Source organism: Athene noctua, chromosome 4, assembly GCF_965140245.1.
Source record: "Athene noctua chromosome 4, bAthNoc1.hap1.1, whole genome shotgun sequence".
NCBI lineage: Eukaryota > Metazoa > Chordata > Aves > Strigiformes > Strigidae > Athene > Athene noctua.
The window spans coordinates 84,997,351-85,019,034 of NC_134040.1; the positions used below are offsets into that span (position 1 = coordinate 84,997,351).

Below are 21,684 nucleotides of genomic sequence, written 5' to 3' on the forward strand. Positions count from 1 at the left end.
AATCTGTGCTGCTGCTTTCATTCATACGTACATACGCATGCATACACCTTAATAATTCATTTGTCTCAGAAACTTAGAAAAACATCCTTCCAACAAGGTTAACATATTTCACAATTAAGAATTATAGCCAACGGTTGAAATACACACTCATAAGCAAGCAAAAAAGAGCAAATTCTTTGCTAATCCATCCTTCCCATAAAGCTGGTGGAGCTTTAAGAATTTATTTTGGTTATGAAACAAAGGAGAAGGACGACTTTGGTACTGAGAACTGCGAATGGAGCACTAAGGAGCAGGGTGGGAAAATGTGTTAACATATGACTAAGAGACATATTATATCCTAGAGTAAAGGTCAAATCTGCATGAAAAACTTGTTCATAGAGAGATATACTAATCTTTAAGTGCCTAAAGTAAACTATCAAGAACTTTTCAGCAGTGTTTGCACTTGGTGTCAGCACTCTCTCAGCACCACATCCACTACAGGCTTGAATGAACTCAGCAATAAAGAACATATAGGGAAAAGTAGATTATATCTCAGCTGGGTTCTTCATAATTAAAAAAAAAAAAAAAAAAAGAGTTAGACTGCATCTTAAGCAGAATATCTGCAAACATAAATTACTTTTAAAGAGTCGAAGCAAGCTTGAATTATTTTAATCTACAAAGCTCCATTGAAAAAAATTAAAACCAACATGGAATTATGCGAAATCATATCTATGCACCCTATGTAGCAATTTAATATCGAAATTAGCGCATGCTAAGTAGCGTAGGAAAAAGATTTTGCAAGGATGTGACACAGTTTAATGTAAGAGTACCATGAAAACACATTTGGAGACGTTATTCAGTATCCATACAGTTACACTTGGATGCTCAAATCAAATTTAAAAAATATGAATCAGTAATGGAAGGGCTATCAAAAATTGATTGAGAGAAAAAGAATTTCAGTAGTTACATTCATGGTCCTTTGCCCGCTGAAGAACATCACTGTTGCTGAATCCTAACACAGAGAAAAGAGAGAGCTTGCAAAAATATTTACTACCGTCCTAAAAATTTAGAACATCTTGTCAGGGGGGAAAACTTATCCAACAGTCTTGAATTTTATTAAAATTTAAACAGAGGATACTATTCCACAGTAAACAATGGCTTGTCTATGAAAGCTTTAACATGGCATCTACGTAACAAGCCAAGCTATCTTACCAATCAATACGGAGGTTTTGATTTCAAGAAGGGTGATAAAAGTTACTCTAACCCTGGCCAGCTACAAGCTCTCAACAGATGATCATCATTAGGCCTCTATCGGGGTTCCACATACTCAGGCTGTACAAATGTGTCCTATTAGTACATGGTCTGTCTGTTTGGCAACTCCAGTCTTAAGACAAATGGCAGCTGCTGCCCTTCAAGGTCTGAAGTCAAGTCCTCAGGGAATCTAAGAGCCCAACTGGAAAAATCAAGGCCTGTTCATTAGAGACTGCTCCAGGGGAAACTTGCAAGGCTGCCATCAGAACTATATAAAAGAGCTAATTATTTTTATAAGACTTTTAAACTATCAAACACACTCAGTTACAATAAAAAGTATTTACTGCTGGCATTCCATTAAAAAGACATTGCTTTTTGTCAGAAAATCAGCTAGTGACAGTACACAACTGAAGCCTTTGTATTAAAAATTTTAATGAGTCTTTGAGGAGAAAGTTGTGTAAAAATTAACTAGATGAGCTGGCTCCTCAAGCAGAGGTATAACACCAGGCACACTGTTGCGGGAAAATATTCCACATTCATATCAAACTAACTAATGAACTGTAAATGTGGGCTGAAATGGTGCGTGTGTGACCATGTACCCCTGAAAAAGACACAAAATTCAAGAAACCAGCACGTTCAGTTGCAAAACTGACTGAAAAGAACACCTAACGTTCTTGCTTCAAACCCACGCTGTTAAAAGAACAACTGAAAATGCTGCAGGACGCTGGTGGCACGTGGCCCAGCCGCTATCAAACACCGAGACTAAGCAGAAAGAAACCTGACAACCAAAAGTGTTTCAGTCTTTTCCCTCTGACAAAACACAGAAGCAAAGATTATAATAACGATAGCTACTTTCATAAAATATACTCTGGGGAAGAGTTGGAACACTATTCTTTTATTCATGACCACAAAACTGTTTACTATTTTAACTATGAAACAGAATCAAAGTTTCTTATACCAAAATACTTTTCCAGCTGCACAGCATGCCAACACTATTGAATACGGACGGTGTAACAGGTCACTGCTATAGAGTATTACAAATCTCTTAAAAGTGTTATATGAAATTCATTAGTGTTCCTTAATCAATTCTTGGATCAACATGCACATTAGCTTCCGACAGCCTAATTCAAAAAAGCAATTACAACCCTAGTCCTTATGTAAAAGGACGACAGAAAGAAGCTATGTTAAACCAGTTTAAAGGAATGAAAATGTAAAGAAAACAGATTTAGGAATGATTTATATCAATGCCTAGTGCTGAAGTTAATTACAACTAACCCAATAAAATAGTGCCTTTATTATTGTACAGCAAGTAATAACCTTAGACGCAGAAAACAGAACTCTTTGCTGACTTTTGCATGCTCAATTCCACAGCACACTACATTAGGAATTAAACAAGTAGTAAATAAGCCATACAGAAACAGCAGTTTTTTAACTAAAAGCAGAAGACTCCCCTGCTGTTTAACCATTTGGGTTATTCCATGTAAACAGAGCTTCCTATAAACTGGTATTATGTTGTTAGTAGTAAATGCCTAAAACTACCCTGTAATGAGAGTTTAATTTCAATACTTAAAAGTTTGAGTTCTAGTCACAATCGGTTTTTACAGATTCTGAAAATAGATTATACACATCTAGAGCTGGAGTAGTTTGCATACTAAAGTACCACACTGTTCAGTAAAATACTAAATAAAAAACTGTCAGCCTGTCAGACTATGCCTCTTGTATTACTCTCAGAGTGACAACTGTTGTCTTCTCTACAAACTACACAAATCTATCCTGAAAGATGCAGTATTATGGAAGATACACGGCATAAGATGTTGCAGCACGCACAATCTTTAACAATTGCACGCAGCCAGAAAATCTCAACATAGGCTGCAGTTGTCATAATTTATGGTGATACCAGATGTTCTTAAAAAAGGATTTCAGTAATGAAAGAAAATTTAAAACACTTGATCCAAAAGTTCATATAAAATTATGAAAATATCACTGTATTAAAAAATGCTATTGGTAATAACGATCATAGCATAAAAGCAGCATATCGTCAAAACTCATAAACTTCATTTTGGTATCTAGTTACAAAAAAGTATGAACATGCATATGAAAAACATTTGTTATATGCCTCTGACAGTCATCTAACTCAAGACTTGATGAATAAAATTTTGCCCCAAGAACAAATGCCACATTAAGATGAAAAAGATAAGTCTATGTTAAACTCCAGTTCCTCTGCAGTCCCAGCACTGCAACAAAATGTAGAATGGGGAAAAACTGAAGGAGTGGATCAGTGATTTCAGGTCCACGGTTTCTGACAGAGGAAGCAATTTGCCTGGGCAGTCTCTCCCTCTCTCTCCCACTAGCAGGCTGTTGCCATGACTCCTCATGAAATGAAATTAGGGGTCAAGGTTTGAGTTCATCTAGCAGCAAACCTTTTCCACCAGTTTCCTCTTCAGGTTCTTTAACCATCAGCTATTTTTAATGCTGAGATGAAGGATGGTAGCTTCAGGAAGAATCGGAACAGAAATCTTTAATTGTGAAATCAAAGTACCAAGCAGTTCTGTAAACAGTTTCTTCCTCCCAGTCGCTGCGTAAGTCAAAGGAGATGAGTCAGAAAAACAGAAGTGAAGAAAAAGGGACAGCATAAGACTAAGGGGAGAGAGCCAAATAGGCAAGTTGCAGCACCAGCATCATTTTTAGAGAGAAAGGAAAACAAATTGAGGAATAGCAAGAGTAGAAGGCAACTGCCTCTTGATTTCAGTGGTTTTTTACCTAACTGTGATTCTGATTTGAGTGCAAAATCACTGCATCGAAAATACTGTCTTTCAAGGTAGACGACTAATTATAAGGACAAAAAAAAAAAAAAAAAAAAAAAAAAAAAAATCACAGGATACGATACTTACTGCTGGATAATTGCACTAGTAGTGATGGACTAGTCCCACTGATAGCAACAGTCATCATCACCACCACCAAACAGCAGCAACCTTCCTGCTCAATGTCTGATACACTTCAACCAAATAAATCTAACTCATAAAGAACTCAACAATATACACAGTGAATACTATTTTGGAACTAAAAGCCCCTTTATACTACCCTTTTCCTCACATGCGGCTTGGTTTCAATTTAAACTCTCATAATGGATGTATGCAAACAGTGAACAAGATTCCTGCTACCATCGTAGCTCGAGGGAATGAAGCCAAAGGATGTAAACCTCTTTACCCAAAAGACAGGATGTCCACACCTGTCCCTTGGCGTTCCCTTGGGTAATCCTATCCTAATGCAGATCTTCTAAAGAAAGATTTAGAGAAAAGGAAGCTAAATCAAATTTAAAAATCTGTCCCTATATGTTGCTACCATAAATACAATAAACAATAACTTTCTGCTTCTTTCACTCCAAATCATCCCCTGCACTCACCAAGCAAATTTTCCACAAACAACAATACAACCATTTTTGGTTTAAGTGGTAATAGAAATAAATGTCTTCCTAAATATTCAGACGGGACTGGAAAATCCAGCTGATTCTTCTGAGTCAGATTTGACTCAGAACGAGGATCAATGCCGAACAGACATGCACCTCAATGTCATACGGATCATCTGAATTAGGAGTTTTTTCCACTTAAATGGGCCATCTTAAAACACTTACTGACAGATTAGTGTGTCTTCAACATCTTCGATGAGACAGATGTATTCGCAGTTGCAGAGATACGTCAAAAGGCACAGATGAGTGTAAATAGGACTAAAGGTTAAACAATAAGCTGAACACCACCACTATGCAAAGCTTCTTCTGCCAGAACTTTGAGGAAACAGCACTGCTCCCCAAATCATGAGTTTATTAAGCATTTTTGCTTGGAAACAGAGACACATTATCCGTTTATTAACACGAACAAAAATGCTCACATATTAGTAATCAGTATAAAGTCAGCAACAAGCGTTGCCGCTCACTGAACTTTCCATAATCTCATACCTCTCCCCTCCACTAAACCTCTTTCCATAGTCTCAAATTAAACAGACTAGCTGTAAAACAGCAGGGTGTCAAATTAAAGCACACTTTATTTTCAGAGGTCTCCACACTTCGCGGCTGACTTCCTGTCAGGAAGAGTTCCATTTCAGTGCAGAGCCCCATCAGCAGGGAGCTCACAGAATTAAGTGCCAGTTGATATTACTTTGTTTTGCATTTACCACCCATGAGAATATTGTTCAAAGATCTAGTTATAAAGTCAGCATGGTATCATCCTTCTGACTAGACTGCCAAACCACAGGGTGTGCTCTCACTGCACAAAACTCACCTTAAATGGTGGTGTTTTTTTAAGTCCTAGTGTGCTGGTGAAGCAACAGGATGCCTTTTTTCTTCAGAAAAGTCTTGCTTCTGTAGCTAAATTATGTTCCCTTAGTTCTCAACATCTGCAGAAACGTACATTCATGGAAATTAAGCTGTCCTGTTCCCCTATCACACCCCCAAGATTCACATTTACATTAGACAATCCACTCTCCCCTCTAAACATAAAAATACATTAATCATACAAACTCTCAGCAACACAGTTTTCAAGGGTAATACTTTTAGCTGTAGCAGACGTGTTTTCCATTAAACTCACCCCAACACCATGTCCCAGATTCCTGACCAAATTCAAGTCATTTTCATTTCATAAGGGAACTTTTCTTCCTAAGAGCCTATAATATCCGAAAAGCCTATAGAACAACTACTAAAGATTGTACTAAAAAAAGAAAATCAGGGAGGAAAAATCCTCATTTTCCTCCCAGAACTTTACTATAGGCAACAATCATGTTTTAGTAAGGTGGCCTTAGGAAAGTTCATCTCTCCACTCCAGCATGGTAAACTATTTCTAAGACATTTTCTGGGTTTTAATCTTATCTTTTAGCCATTCCTCTCTCCAAAGTCTGCAAGTCACGCTGACTTCTCCAAGTGCACTCTTCCAAACAATGCCTCGCACCGGAACACCATGGCTTTACTACAGTTATCCACTTGTACCTCTCTACACGCTTAGTCTAACATATCACACCCATCCCAATTTCTTTACATAGAGATGAATTTCTAAATTTTTCTTCAAAACCACAGAGTTCGCAGTTACTTTCCAGAGAACGGCTGTGTAGTATAAACCAAAAAACACTGGTTCTTTCACACTACTTTTCTCAGTTTGCAGCTGCAGCTGGTATAGCCTGCTTTTGGTGAACGCTTCAAAAATACAGTGACGGCTGCTATTTGTAGAGGGCATTTTCCAGCGGGCCAAAAGGAGGTCGAGGTAAAACGAGCTTGAGTTACAAACAAATTTCTATCGTTTTGATGATTACAATTACATATATCTAATATGCAGAAACATCAATCCCGTTTAACAAGAGTAACATATCCAATATTATTCTGTTTTTCCCCTACTAAATGTAACACACCATAGTTTTCGCTCATCTCAAAATCACACATTTCATCTTGAAACTGGGGAGTGAGTAAACCTTTAAAATATCCTCCTAGACTAAGAATTATGGAAAGATATAAGAAGATAAAGCCAAAGTAGTACCTCACACATTTTAACTACTGTGACCACTACCTGTCAGGATATAACTATAAAGCGCTTCTTGCATCATTAAGTCAAGAAAAGGTCACTTAGTATTCATGCAGTATTGGCAAATCATTCCCAAAACGTTCCAACGTATTTTCACACTTAAGACAAATGCAAAGTTTAAGTTATAAGCTTCTTTTGTTTTTACTACTAAGGAATATAAGGAATACGTCGATATACGTCTACTTCATAGAATATTGTTTCTTGAATGAGTCTATCAGAGTTTATTTTTTTTTTAATTTAGCCAGCAATGGACACAGATGTTTTCAACTCTATCTGTGGGCCATACCAATAGTCAAAGCAGCACATTATTCCTGAAGCCAGTAATTACATGTAAGAGGAAAGACAGAGTTCAAACACATGCTAAGCACAGCAAACGAAAGAGGGACCTGAGAAGTGTGAACCTTAGTGATTATTATGAAGATGAATAATAGGAGTTTGAAAGAAACTCCTATTTAAAGATGTTAGAGTGCTCTCCAAGCAATTCCATGGAATTCAACAGGTTAAATATTACAGGCAATTATAGGCAATTAAACTTTCAAACAATTCAGAAAGCAACAGGAAATCAAAGCAGGAGTGAAGTTCTAACAGACAAATTTTATGTTAACCTTGATTTTCACGCAAAATATATTACAGTAATCTAGTTCTGGAGAGACAAAATCTACATGCTGCTTAAGTCAAATTAAAAAAAAAATATATACACAGTTAATTTAAAATATAATTTCAACAAACTGCAGTTCAAAGGAAAGGCTTTCCCAGCTGTTTCCATTTATTCCAATCTTATCAGAATTGCACTTGAGACAGTTATCTACCAAACTCATCTCCAGTTAAAAACACTCAGAATGTATAACATAGTTCAGTGAAGCAAGAAAAAAAATACCCATAGCACAAGTAATCGATTTGTAATTATTCTAAGCACTCTGCTCAGTGACATATACCAAGCATGAAAGTTGTCAATATATGTTTTGGGCACCTGAAGTGAGATCCTCAGAGCTGGAGGAAAAACTCCCACTCAGGAAGGAAAGAAGCTACACTATACGTAAAAAAAATACACAACCAGATCTATCAAGTGTAACGGAGAATCCAAGTGATCTACACAACAGATTTGGTAATTTAACTTCTGTTTTGTTAGAAGGAAGATTACTGACAGGATGGCATCTAAAATCTAAGCACTGTAGGACTGCACTGAGTGAGTCTGGATTCCACAGCCAGTGCCCACCCGCATCTTCCAGGCCTTTCACTCAACTTCTCCAGAGTTAATCCTAGTGACCAACTCCTAGCCAAACAGCTCCTTGTGTTGATATCACGTGACTTGCAATGCAGGAGAATGCAGAAGCCCTAAATTTTACCCCCAAGACCTTACAGAAAAGAACTGATGTCTTCATATGCCACAACAGAAAAAGGAACTGCAATTTGAGGACGACAAAGATGAATCACAATGTTGCTTTTACAGATTAAGCTCGCTCTATTTCTTTCAAAACTGGACTCTTCCACACGCCTGGTGAATGGCTTTAAGCTTCTGGACTGCTAGCTACTTTGGGTGGATATACTGAAATTGTTCCTCTGACAGGCTATTCTACTTAGTGATAATAAAAACTATTACCTGAAACATAAATCTCTTGATAGCATGGCCCCTGGCTACTGTAAGACCTACCTTCCCCTCTCTCTACCTTTAACCACAGCTTCCATCCTGCAAAACTAAGTCATTGGAGATGAAAATAAACATGAGTTTTTGAAAAGGAAATAGTTTATAATGTAAATTGGCTCCGCTGAAAATATCCTGAAGCAGCACTGTACGTAAAGCTCAACGGACATTTCCCAACTACTTCCCATGCAATAGCATCTTAAAGAAGAATAGGATAAGAATCTTCCCTTTTGTCTACCAGTTACGAGGGCCATGAGATATTTGTTATAAAATTGCACTAGGAATGATCCTACTACTGCCTGCATTACCATAACGTGCTTTGGCAATCCCCTGGTTCCAAGTGTTTTTACACAGTTTTATTAATATGTCTTGGTCCACTTGGTATGAACCAGACCCGGAGGCAGCTTCAGAAACTAAATAATCTATAACAGAGTAAAATGATCACGAATGCTCCCATTTCCTTCCACAGCCACCTCGTCTCCACAAAAAGCTAGGCTGGTAGATATTCTTCAGTCTTCAAATTCTTCCAAAGAGCACAAGCAAACCAAAAAAGTATACCACGAAGCCTCTGGCCCAGGTGCAGGTGAAGTATTTTTCTGTGCCTTCATACTAAACTAGAAACACTGAACACTTCACAACACTGCAAAGGAAGATAGCAATACAAGGCAAACACTTATGGGTGTGATTCATGCAACACCTTCCCCTGAACTTAACAATTTACACTTTAAGAAGCCCTTTTTTCTATTTTTATTTGTTAAGATTGAAATAATTTTAATTTGCCTAATAAAGTTACTTTTCTAACCAGTTTATCACAAAAGCAATGCATGACTGAAGTGGGGTTTTTTTACTCCAATACAGCTACGGTCATCTTTGGTAAAAACAAAGATCCTACCGGCAGAAGTCCACACCAAAAAAATAAAAACTTCCAGCTCTTGATATCTTCTAAGTGGCTTTTAAAAGGAAAGTAGAACACGCATTAAAATTGAAAGTTCTTTGGCAACTTACAAAATCTACCTTCTGTCCCAAAACATACACATTTTTTTGATTGTGGATCTAGAAGATCATTAGATCCTTTTTAAACTTATTTTTCAGCTGTTAGAATTCAAAGTGATTAGATGGAAAAATATTATCTTGATTAGAATGTCATCATCGAACACTCAGGGCACATAAAAAGCATTGAGAGAGCATTTACTCTCTTCATATCTAACGGAGGATGTTGTTGAAGAGTTTCAGTGGTTCTGTTGAGTTCAGCTGCCATGGTATCACAGGGACGTCGCTCTTCAGACAGCCTACGCCCGACTCAATTCAACCTTCACAGCAATCACTACAGTTATCCGTCACATCAAACTGCGCTTAAAAGTAAATTAGGAACCAGTGCAGATCACAGAGCATCAGTATAACGTCTTCTCTCTGCAAGTAACAAACACTGAAAGCCAGCTCCCTCCTACATCAACTAAAATCACCAAGTAACTCGAAGGCTTACCACGTTTTAGGACACACCACAGAAAGCCCATTCCTGAGGCAGTGAATTCGGGTCATTGATACAAAGCTTTTTTCTGAGCACAGGATACCCAGAAAAGCCTAAAGGTCCTATTGTATTTTACAAACATTTAAGTACTGGGGTGGAGAGTGGCGAGGGAGGGGGTGTATGCAAAAAATCTGCTGAAAAAACCCAAATCCTAGCTACCATCCTATTGCTCTTCCTCAGGGGAAATACACTGTCATGTTGTTTGTACAGGTGCGTGGCTGCATGGCACATGCTGATATTGTTTAAATAATTCAGATTCCTTATCAGAGTAAGAGATATGATGCAACTAAGACACTCACTGCCCATGCAAAAGACCAATACTGACTTCTTTATGAGCAACAGGATCCGTCAGCAAAGTGATTTAGTAGCACATGAAAGAAAGATCACGCTAAAGAAAAACCTTTTGCAAACTTTTCATCATTTAACTGGTAATTGGTTTGGTGAGCTGAGTTAGACAAGGAGAAAAGAAAGCTGAAGACCTTTAAGTTTGCCTACACAGGCAGTAACACCAACATCCACAGTGTAATTTTTTCTCCTTTAATACTACTAATCAACCTGTTGTATTTTTAAGATGCACATACACTGCCTTGGATTCGGCTTTTCTGTCCAAAAAAGTAACTCCCCAAACTATCAGCGCAGAGCATGACATAGTCAACCGTAATCGTATTTCATGGGGCTGTATGAGCAGATGCTATCACTGCACACAAAAAAAATCCGGCCTATCAGAGTTTATGCTTCCCTCTTCCATCTCCCCATGAAAGATATACTTTATCAAGGTCCAATATAAATCTAATAGCTACAGCCATGGAGTTACACTGCAATATATCATATTAATATTTCTAGAAGATAAAATATCTGGAGATTAAATGTATTAAAACATTGGTCTTGGTCTTATATATGCCACCAGCTATCAAGAATGTGCATTTAATCCCTCTGAAACAACAGGGGGGCAGAGGGAGGAGGAACAGAGAAGTTTCTTATACCTTGAACCAGCAAGCAGGGTGTATGTGAGGGTAGCAGTGGCAGAGGGGTCACAGAAGTTGCTGCAGTATTCATTAATTCATAATTGCAAACTTTTAAAAAGGTGGGGTGGCGTTCCACCAATTTTTGAAAATTATGCAAGAGCTGAACAGTGTTTGAGACAGTTAGCCTAAGTTTATTGTATGGTCTAGAAAATTTAGATTCAGTAGAAAAAAGCTCTTAAGTCAAAGACGGATCCGACAAGAACCACCTAATTAGTTCTCTTACACATATTCCACTGACAATTCAGTTGATTTACTACAGAAAGACACATGTTTCAAGTGCTGCAAATTCTGTAAATTCAAAGGCATCAGGGAAAATTATGGAACCCATTTCACCTATTTTTGTACCTTTTCACCTTGGGGCCACAATAATAGGACAAATGCTTCGTGTATGTTGAGCAACAGATAAATGTTCTTAATACCTTCATGAGAGAGTAGGGAAGATCACAGTTCTTCCTACTTGGTCATGTATTTCAAGCAAACATATGACAAGTGAAAGGACTCACAGTCTTGTATCTGCTCTGTGGATAAACGTGCACTCAATTCATACACGTCCCTCTGCGTTTCAGGCAGAGAGCGAGAGTCCTCTTAGAAGAAAAGGCTTTATTTGGGGGTGATATCACAGTTGCCCCACACAGAAGCCTTGTCTCACAATAGCACCTCTAACGCCCTGACGTCACTCATTTAAAAGGGATAACAGACACCGGACCTCTCTCTTTTGGCTGGTTTAATTACCCCGACAGGATGCCAGGCCAGACTAGATGGTGCTTCTAGGTTCACTGTACTGTATGCATTTCTGATAAATGGGAAAAGAATAGATGACCTGGCAGAAGGCTCAGACAATAACATGTGATTTACAGGACATGAATGCAGCTACTATAAGATTTATCTGACAGCCCTCTCCGATAGTGGACTGTTGAGTATCCGATGGAATGATTTCTAGTCTGGAAAGTCTGCTACTGAGTAGCCATACACATTATTTATTTATTAGATGTTTTGGGTTGAAACCATTTTTAAATGATGCACTTCACAATGCTCAGCCATAAATTCAGTTTTAAACCCTAGAAGGGAGGTAGTGTTATTGGAATGTGTGTCAGACTGAATTAGGATGAGCAACACAACGCTTTTATAAAGTGGCCTTGAATGCAACGTCGATTCTTTCAAAAATGATATTAATGTCAAATAAGCAGGAACACTTTGCAGTAATATTAAATGAAGGATTTCTTTATGTTTTGATAGATTTATAGAAATGCAAGGATACACACGGAGACATGTCTCAAAATGTAGCATGTCTATCAAAAAACACAACCGGCTTTGTCCCAGAAAAAGCTTTTTGTCTGTATCTCAAACCACCTGTTTCTCTTTTTACCTTGCATTAAACATAAAACAATATATCAACAAATAAACACAAGAGCAATGGTCTTTTTCCACATGCCTAAATATATGAACTTTAAACAAGAGAAGAAATTAAGCAGGTGTCACAGTTTCACGGAATGGTATCCTTTGGATTGTTTTAAAATCACTTCACCTGGGAAAAAGCTTTATATTCACAATTTTACAAAAAAAATTACCTGAGATGATATTATTCCGTTTTGCACTTCTGAGAAAGAAAAAACACATTCCAACCACAAATCTAACTAAACATCAGAAGAATTTCAAACATTTCAGAAAAACAATCCAAGTGCTTACACCACATCTAAAATGTTTAAAACAAATTTTCAGAGAGAGGTTAGCATAAAAAACACCAAAGATATTAATCAGAGCAATCCTTCAATTTCATAAAATGATGGCTGACAAATTTGTGAAGTTTTAAATCAAATTTGCAGATACTTACTTTGTAGCTATGCCACATTATTTATGTGATTAAAAACTAGTTTTTGACCTGATCTTTTGATCTTTGGCACTTCATCCTCTCCATCTCCTCTTAAAAATTAATTAAAATTTTAGCAAAAGGATATCACTTCCCACCCTATCTTGGGCCAAAAGAAAAAAAAAAAAGAAAATAGAAAAAAAAGAAAAAAAAAAAAATCAATCAAGCTCAACCCCATCTCCTCCCAGTATCTGCAAAATGTCGGCTTGAAATTCAATTTCATATCTCTCAAGCTTTCATGTAGCAAAAGACAGTTCACTTCTTAACAAAATAAATCACTTGTGCGATTGCCACGCTGACCTCTTTGAATTAGGAAAATTCAAAGTGAAAAATGTAATTATCACCCCAGAACAATCTGTATACATCTGGAGCTAATTTTAGATTCATTTCTCACATCATTTTTCATATTCTGCCAAAAATTACAGCTGCTATGTAACTTTAAAAAGACTTTGAGGTCTTTGTGACTTTATGGGTTTATTTCTACTATTTCACAAAGAACAGCCCCAGTCTCTGCAACTAGCACTGCTAAGCAATCACGATATCCTCAATTTGATTAGATTAGCATTAAGTGGCATTGTGACACATATGACAAATAGATGCATTAGAGCACGTCATTTATTCCTTATCCTTTCCACTTCCCAAAACGAAACAAGTGACATACAGTACAGAGCACAACAAGATTTTAAAAAAGATTAGATTACCCTACCAAAAAAGAAGGAAAGGTCAACCACTAATTATTGATACAAGCAGCATGGATGACGAAAACTAATTTTTTAAATGGTAATACCAAACTGTCAGGCACATATTTAGTTCTCAGATTAGTTTTACTTTAACACATGCATGAATGAGCAGTAAAACTTGTATACGGATTACTTGGCAGCAAGGATTCTTTTCTAATTTAAATCAGCAGCAAATTCATATTCTAGAAGTCGTGAATAACGTCCACTTTCAGTATTGCCGTATTTAAAATGACCACCTCTAAATTCCAAGAGTTCCAGAAGGAATATTAAATTCCTTTCAGGGTAAAAATACATTGTATTTCCTGAGGAAGATGGGAAACTTGATGAGCAAAGTTCTAGATATGTTCATTAATAATAAGCTCACTAGAAAACATAACTACTCTTCGCTAGTTCATTGTAAAATCTATTAGGTGTAATCTCAAGAAGTAATTGTTCTTATTGCACTTTATTGACAATGCAGACTATCGATTTTTCACACCTTCTATGATTCTTTCATTTGTATTCATGAAATGTCTATCAGCACACTCTAAATAAATTTGGCAATATAGGCACTAAAACGAATAAATTGATGTGAAAAAACATTAATTTTGCATTATCCTTATTCGTCAGGCAAGCAAACCATAAGGGTTGTAAATGAAGGTCAAAGGTTCTGAAATGGGTCAGAACCCTTGACCTCTAGACCAATACCATTCCCATTAAAAAGGGCTATTTTAAAGTTTTAAGTGGGGGAATTTACTACCAGAAAGGTATCATTTTTAAGGCACCAAAAGAAAGGCTCAATAAAAACAGTCTTCCATTTAATTACCAAAAAAAAGAAAGCAATAAACCCAAAAAGAAAATCCAATTAATATAGCATATACAGTTTTAAGAAAGCTCCTTAGGCTCTGGCTCTCTTTTAACCATGGGAACAAGGCAATTCTTAGGTTCTTAAATATCTAAAATCGCTTTGCCTTTAGGAATGTAGAAAGTCCCAAACTTCTGACAGCCAGGGTTGCTTTCTTAAATTTTTCTCAGATTCTTAGTACTTGTGAAACCAATTAAGAATGACAGGGTTTCAAAAGTATTTATCACTCATTTCATAACCTCTACACAAAAGGAAAAATTCTATTCATCCCAGAGGATTCAGCACGGCAAGATACAGAAATCAATCTGTTTCTATAACCTTAATATTTTATTGATCCTATTTTACCTTACAAAAATGACAGCATAGAATTACTCAGGCACACCACTATCAAGGTTATGTAAATGCTCAATAGTAAGGTAACATAAACCCCTTAGTATCTTCACTCTCCAACTGAATACACACAACTACTATGCTTTTTTTTTTTTAATCAAAAGGCCTTGCACATCATCTTTTTACTTATTACACATGACCTTAAAGCCAAATTTAAGTAAAATTTTCACTGTAACTTCCATTGTGCTCAAAGACAGCAATTTCAGACAACACTGTTAAACCTCACCTGAGAGCAAAGAAGCATCACCAGCTCCACAACTGAACTGCTAGATTTCATGCACACAAGACCTAGAAAAGGAAAAAAAGGTATACATAAGTGCATGCTTATATGGCACCAGCTGTTAACACAAACTATTTTAAAGTGCAATAGATCAGAAGCATTTTGACAATCAAAAGAAAGCTGAAATTCTCATACCACTTCCAGTTCAATTTTGTACTCTATCAGCACAAAATAAAAGTATGTATGTGAGAGGGAGATCATAAATTCCATGCCTTGCATCTAAAGATGCAGCTAATAGTAATACATTACCTCCATTATTCACAGTTTCATAAATGTTTGTGTGTCAAAATGATCAGAAGTGTGGTTAACATATGTTATATTAATCCACTGTATCTACATTTTCCTATTTCTTGAAGGATTGGGTCATTATATATGCAGAGAAGGGAAATGGCTTTATGACCCCTGCTTTCTCCATTGCACGTTCTCCTTTCAGCCCCCAGCTATCAATCAAGTTTCCATTTTGTTTCATGGCAGCAGACATCCCAAACACTCTTATTAGTACTTTGACCCTTAACCCGACACTAAACCTTAGCAGAAGTGCAAGCAGTAACCTATTATATATTCTCAATTGTTTATAAACTAATTTGACTATTATTATTTGTATTCGCATTTTGCTTTAGGTTTGCCTATAACTGATCTTTAGGCCCAAAAATTGGGTTTGTGTGTTTATTTTTGTCTAGACAATTCATACACTCCCAGTAATTTTCCTGTTATTTTTCGGTCACCCGATCTATGAAATACTAATCTCTCTGTGTATATAATCTACACTACAGATAATTTCCTTTATCTTCAGACAAGACAAAGTGTAGCTAAATAGGATATTTACTTCACTGGCAAATAAAGCTTTGAGAAAAACCTCTTTCCTGTTATTAAATGAATGAAATAAATTTGTTCATAAGGCAGCTTCCATTAAAGTGTTTATCAGCTAAAGCAATGCCCACACTTATAATCAAAAGTAGAATCCTATCTTTTTCAGTCTTACAGAGGACAATTCTTACACTTCTTCCTACCCCAATAGGTAGGCAAGCTAAATTCCCAAACTAAATAACTTTAATTTCACTGAAGTTTAATGAAGTCTCAGTTCTGATATCAGCAGTCTTCAGTAAAACACGTGTTTGATACTCTATCTTTTTGACAATGAACCATATTCAGCACTGTCTTCATTCACGAAACAAGTAGTTTCAAAAATGTTTTTTAAAAAGAGCTTTAATTCCACAGGAAGCAACTAGATGTTTTAATTTGACTTTAATGCAAATACAGCTCACGTGCAAGCGATCAGCTCAAGCTAATCAACCATGAGCTTCTAACATGGGAATGCACATCACCGGAAGCTGCAACAAGCTTAGGCCCAAATTCAATTCATTGTTTAAAACTGGACAAAACCTGCAATTTTCACTCTAAAAATCAGTGAACAAAGCCATTTGTACAACACAACCAAATTATCAGAAAACTGAAAATCTGATGTTCACTACCAAATGCAGTGCTCCAGTGAACGTGACTTAAGACTGAGGACATTAAGGTCTGCATTGCAGAACTGAGCCTCACTTTTCAACAGAGAGAAACCCACTGGTAGAAAGAAAACTTAATCATCTCAAGCTCAATCATTTTAAGGCAACACCGGGAAGAGCCTCGATCATTGTTGTGCACCTGAATCTTCATCTTCTCAGAAGCCCCAGAGAATCCTTCTCAACATTGACAGTGCACTCCTCTTCCCCGTATGACTGCCTTCCAGTTGGAAACCAAAGAGACAGGAGAAGATTCACGTGCAAGAGATACACCACAACCCGCTCTGCTGACAGAACTCCCAAGAAGCCTTTTGTTACGCTATCACAGTAAAAAAATCAAGGTCTTTATACTTAGCTTTCTACACTACATACTTTACTTTGTATCAAAGCGTCGACCCTGACACCAAGTTTTCTGTTTAAAGCTCACCAAACATTTCACACACCACCCTCTATGGAACAATTCCCTGGAAGAGCTGGAAAACTAAGGAAAAGACAACCACAGTTGGTCCCACATAAATGAGATCTAGGAAACTATCCGATGAAATGGAGGCAAGGAGGTAGCAGAGATGGAGGCAATGACAATGACCTCGGAGAACTACAGACAGAAGGAAGAGGAGTCAGTGAAATCCAGTGGACGGCACTGTGTGGGAAGGCAGGAAGAAAGCTTCTAAGGCAGAGCCAGCAGAAAAAAAAACACCCAGAAATTTTAAGTCTCCTAGGTAAAACAAAGCACACATTTTAAAAAGCTTTTTAAAAATGGAAACTTACTTGTACCTTCTATCAGCAATTCCTGCCCATGGCTGCCCAAAAGAGTCCGAGAAAGAAAGGGAGCAAAATCCACAAAAATCTCTCTCAGAAGTGGGGCAGCTTTTTCCAAAGCATGTTCAAGCCTGTCTGTAATACTAGTAGAGAGATACATGTGATTAAAAAAAAAAAAAAGAATTGCTAGACATTTTGTAGAAAGGAGTATAGTTTTTGGCAATGTTTAAGTGATAGACATGTATAAGAAGGAACCAATAACCCAACGCTCATATTTTCCCAAACTTCCGTTAAGTATTGAACACCAGCAAAACAACATTCTTAAGTGATGTAGAATCAGGGTATCAAGTGTAATATCAAAACCATAAGCCACAGCACAGCTGTTCGGATGTTCAAGCGAAGTTACCTCATATTTGAAGCAGAATCCTCAGGCACTGAAGAAACTGTAGGGACAGATGGCAATTTTGAATTAGATGATCCCCTTCCTACAAGAGAAAGTAATAATTAAATGAATTATATAAGAAAACATGCCAGAGGTTAGACACCTGGACCAGAAACTAAAGCCTTGAGCTCAACCTCTGAGAAACCACGGTTTTCAAGTGTGTGTGAGAACTGGGTGAACCCTTTCACCCCTTTGCACCTCAAAATTTTTTTGCCATACAACTCCTGTTTATTTACATTCATATTTCCTACATATCCCATGGCAAGCTTCTAAAACTGTGCTCTAGCACAAATAAAAAGTAATTCCAGAAAGCCTTGCAGTTTGCTTTGTGAAGGAAGTCAGATGACTGCAGTGATCCCTTCTGGCCTTATAAGCCATGATTGTCTCTGAACAAATTCAGGAACACTTACAACCTGAAGCAGTGAATACAAATAATGTCTCACACCCTTAATAGTCCTGTAGTGTACTAGTATTTACTAATACAACTAAAACACACCAATATAAAGCCAAATGGTAACATTTTATAGCATCTCTTTTGGTGACTGGAAGTGCTTATTCAATTTCAAGTAACTTGCACAGAAACCACCTTTTTTTTTTTTTTTTTACCAATTGAAACATATTTGTGTCAAAATGAAGCTGAACACAAAACGAGTGGGTATTTTCAAAAGCCTGGCTTAAATTTTTGCAACACTGGGACTCTGACAAAGACAGCTATGATAAAATTCTCCATTGCACTTCCAGCATCATTAGCATGACGGCAGTGGTATAACCTCATTTATGAGTTATTAACTTTGCCACATCAATTATTCAAAGGTTGATAGGGAAGACTGGGTCATTTATGTATCCTACGCTTACAAAAAAAAAAAGCAATTGTGTTATGTCAAATTGACACTACATGGCTCTCATCAGCAGAGTTGGAATCTGTAAATACTAAATTCTGCTGTTTGGTATATGAAGAGAAATAAAACCTCCATGCTGCAGTATGGATTGGTAGTAGCAATGATGAAGAGGGGGTAAGCAAGACAACCAGAGATTTCACAGATATTTGCTGCCAGGATAGGAATGGTGACTCACAAATCTTGCATTGCATTCCAAACTAGAGAGAGGAATGAATCTTAGCAGACAGATTTCTGTGTATTTCCCAGGAGCATGGCTGCTTCTAGTCCATCTGCAATCCTATCTCTTCCCAACCCTAGACCCTGTCCTATTCTCTTCCCTCTCACCTCGCCAGTTTCAGATTCTTATGCTGCTGGAAAGGGGGGAAGAAGGAAAAAAAAAAAAGGAAAAAAGCATGAAAGAAAGGAGTTTAATCATTTCACTTCTCACATCTACCACAGTGAGACGTGACCCTTCTCAGAACTATAACTATAGAAAAATTCCTGATTGTCCCACCTACACTTGAGCGAGCTCAGTTAAGTGCAACCTCTCTGGAAACAAGCTCCTAAAATCTTGAAAATGTCTACCAAAACTGTCAACTGCGACTTTTCAAAGTCTTTATACGTGACTGAAGTGGAACAGACTTGTAAAAAGACGGCAAAGACAGATCCCTGAGATACTAAGATTATTTCAACTGTCAAATTTCAAACTTTTGCTCCAAAACCCTGGCACACAGACCTTCCCCTCAGAAGCGCTGGGTTTTTGTGGGTTAGAGTTTTTTCCCCACCCCCATCTGGGGAAGATGTTTTTCTCTGATCTTGCTTCACAAGCAGCACAGAAACTAATAAATTCAACTAATGCATCAAAACGGTGGAAAGTTTTGCTCTTATTTTTCTTTCTTCATAGGGAGCAGATAACTCTGTGAATATGATTGGCTTACACTCTTCATAAATTCAGCATGAAGCTCTGATTTTGATTTTTGTATGGGATGACAGGGTCAAAAAGAAATTTTGAGTGGGCCATATAAGATGGAAATGAATCTTCTGGGCATAGTCTCCTAAATAATTTACCTAATAAAGGCAAATCAAAGGTATGTTTCTGAAAGTTTCAACGGGGATGGCTAGATTCTGTAAATATTTTCAATATTTTCATGGATATAATTCCACAGCCAAACTACCAAATAGTATTTTCTGTGTTCCCAAAGGCAAGGCAGTCAAGTGATAGGCCAAAAATTAGAATGGAGTGTCCTGTACAGAAACACAAAACAAAGGCCACAGAAGGCAACAAGCCCCATGATTCAGCAGTTCCAAAGACTCCAGTTGTTTGCTACAGTCTTTTGTTGTTTTTTAAACACACACACATTCATACTCAAGTATGCACAGTAAGTATGCTGCCTGTTGGATTAAAACTTTAAAGCAATTCTTTCATTTTCATTATAAACTTTATATTTTAAAAAATTCACTAGAATTCCCAGCTCTCTCCCTAAAGCCCAACATCCTTATTCTGACTGAACAAGGCCCTTTAAGTTAAAAATATTCCTAAATCCACATGCCCAGTAATGGATTTAAGGCCATACGCCATCCATAAGGGGAAACCAGCACACTGATCTGGGTAGTCCAACAGAGTACAAAACTGGAAATCCAAAGCCTTCCAAAACAAGAAAGTCCTCTCAACATGCAGATTGCACACAGAGAAAGTCTTGTTATGTAAACGTTTGCATGTTTTTACTACACATAAAATCTGTGAACGGAAATCCACTAGATACTGGGTATGTTAGAAATTCAAGAGTATATACAACAAAAAACCTGTAAAACTCTTAGCAAAATCTAGGATCAATTTAACAGTGAAAAATAAGATTTAAACAGTGCAGCATAGTAGCATGAGTTTTACAACTAAATAGGATGAAAATAATCCAATGCACTATTTAGGCCACAAGCAAAATAACTGAAGGAAAAAAAAAAAAAACAGAAAAAAATTCAAGGCAAACATCCGCAAGGACAATGAAAGGGCATAATAGTCATCGCCAGTCTAACAGAGACACATATGCTCCATCCGGGGTAACTTGGGGGTTTTGATGTTTCTTTTATTTTGTGGGGTGCATTGGGGGGTTTTGGTTGGTTTTCTGTTTTTACACACAATAACACGGATCTAAAAATGGTTAGAATTGGAAGTAAAGGAAATCACTGACAACACAGATATAGGACATGATTTTTTGCCTCTAGAAATCAAAATAAATTGTGAATAACAGCTTAGGTATAAATATAAAACTATGAAGTTTTAACTTGAAATTAACTTTTAAATATAGACATAACAGAAAAAACACGGATAATTTGAACTTGACAACAGCATAAGGCAGGCACCTATATAAACTGATACTCTTTTTGAAGATTATGTAAGGATATTTATGGCCTGAATTTCTTCATGCTTATCATCACCTAAATCCACATTCCAAACACAGATACATTTCACCAAAAGGGGTGAATCTCAGATTTATCACAGATGAGAATTTCAGGGGTTTTTTATATAGGATTAGGCATAGTGATTTCTGCATTCAAATTTTATTTAGTGGAAATACTTTTTTGACTTTAACTCAGAAGCGGCTTTTTATTCTGCTATTTTTTTCTGCCTTCAGTAAAAAAAAAATGAAAATACTTCAGTAGCATATTTCCATCCACAACAGACATGTGGGTAAGTGCAGTAGCTACTTCAAACATGTGGAACTAAACTGACTTATCTCTTCCTTATCCTCTCACTGATAAACTGGCTCCTTCAAACTGACAGTTTTACAGACATTTGCAAGAACATAAAAGAAAATGCAAATAGATCATCTGTCTAGCACCCTTACAGTGAAACCTTATTGTTTATTCAGGGTCCCCAAGGGTCTAAACAAATAACGTCTCTAGCAATAAAATATTGTTAAAGCAACTCCTCGTGCATGATCCTTGTGCTTTTACATATACACTCACAAAGTATGTTTGGCAACACACAAGCGGTG

At 37.0% G+C, this 21,684-nt stretch overlaps 1 protein-coding gene across 1 annotated transcript in view; it reads right to left on the reverse strand.

Moving 5' to 3' along the window:
* Positions 1 to 21,684, reverse strand: part of LRBA (LPS responsive beige-like anchor protein) — a 414,576-nt gene that overhangs the window by 286,866 nt on the left and 106,026 nt on the right. Inside the window, exons 31-33 of the mRNA XM_074905922.1 lie at positions 17,778 to 17,856; positions 17,381 to 17,514; positions 15,054 to 15,115 (exon numbers count right to left, since the gene is read on the reverse strand). Of these exons, the coding sequence (XP_074762023.1) occupies positions 15,054 to 15,115; positions 17,381 to 17,514; positions 17,778 to 17,856 (275 nt within the window). The remainder of the gene's footprint in view (positions 1 to 15,053; positions 15,116 to 17,380; positions 17,515 to 17,777; positions 17,857 to 21,684) is intronic.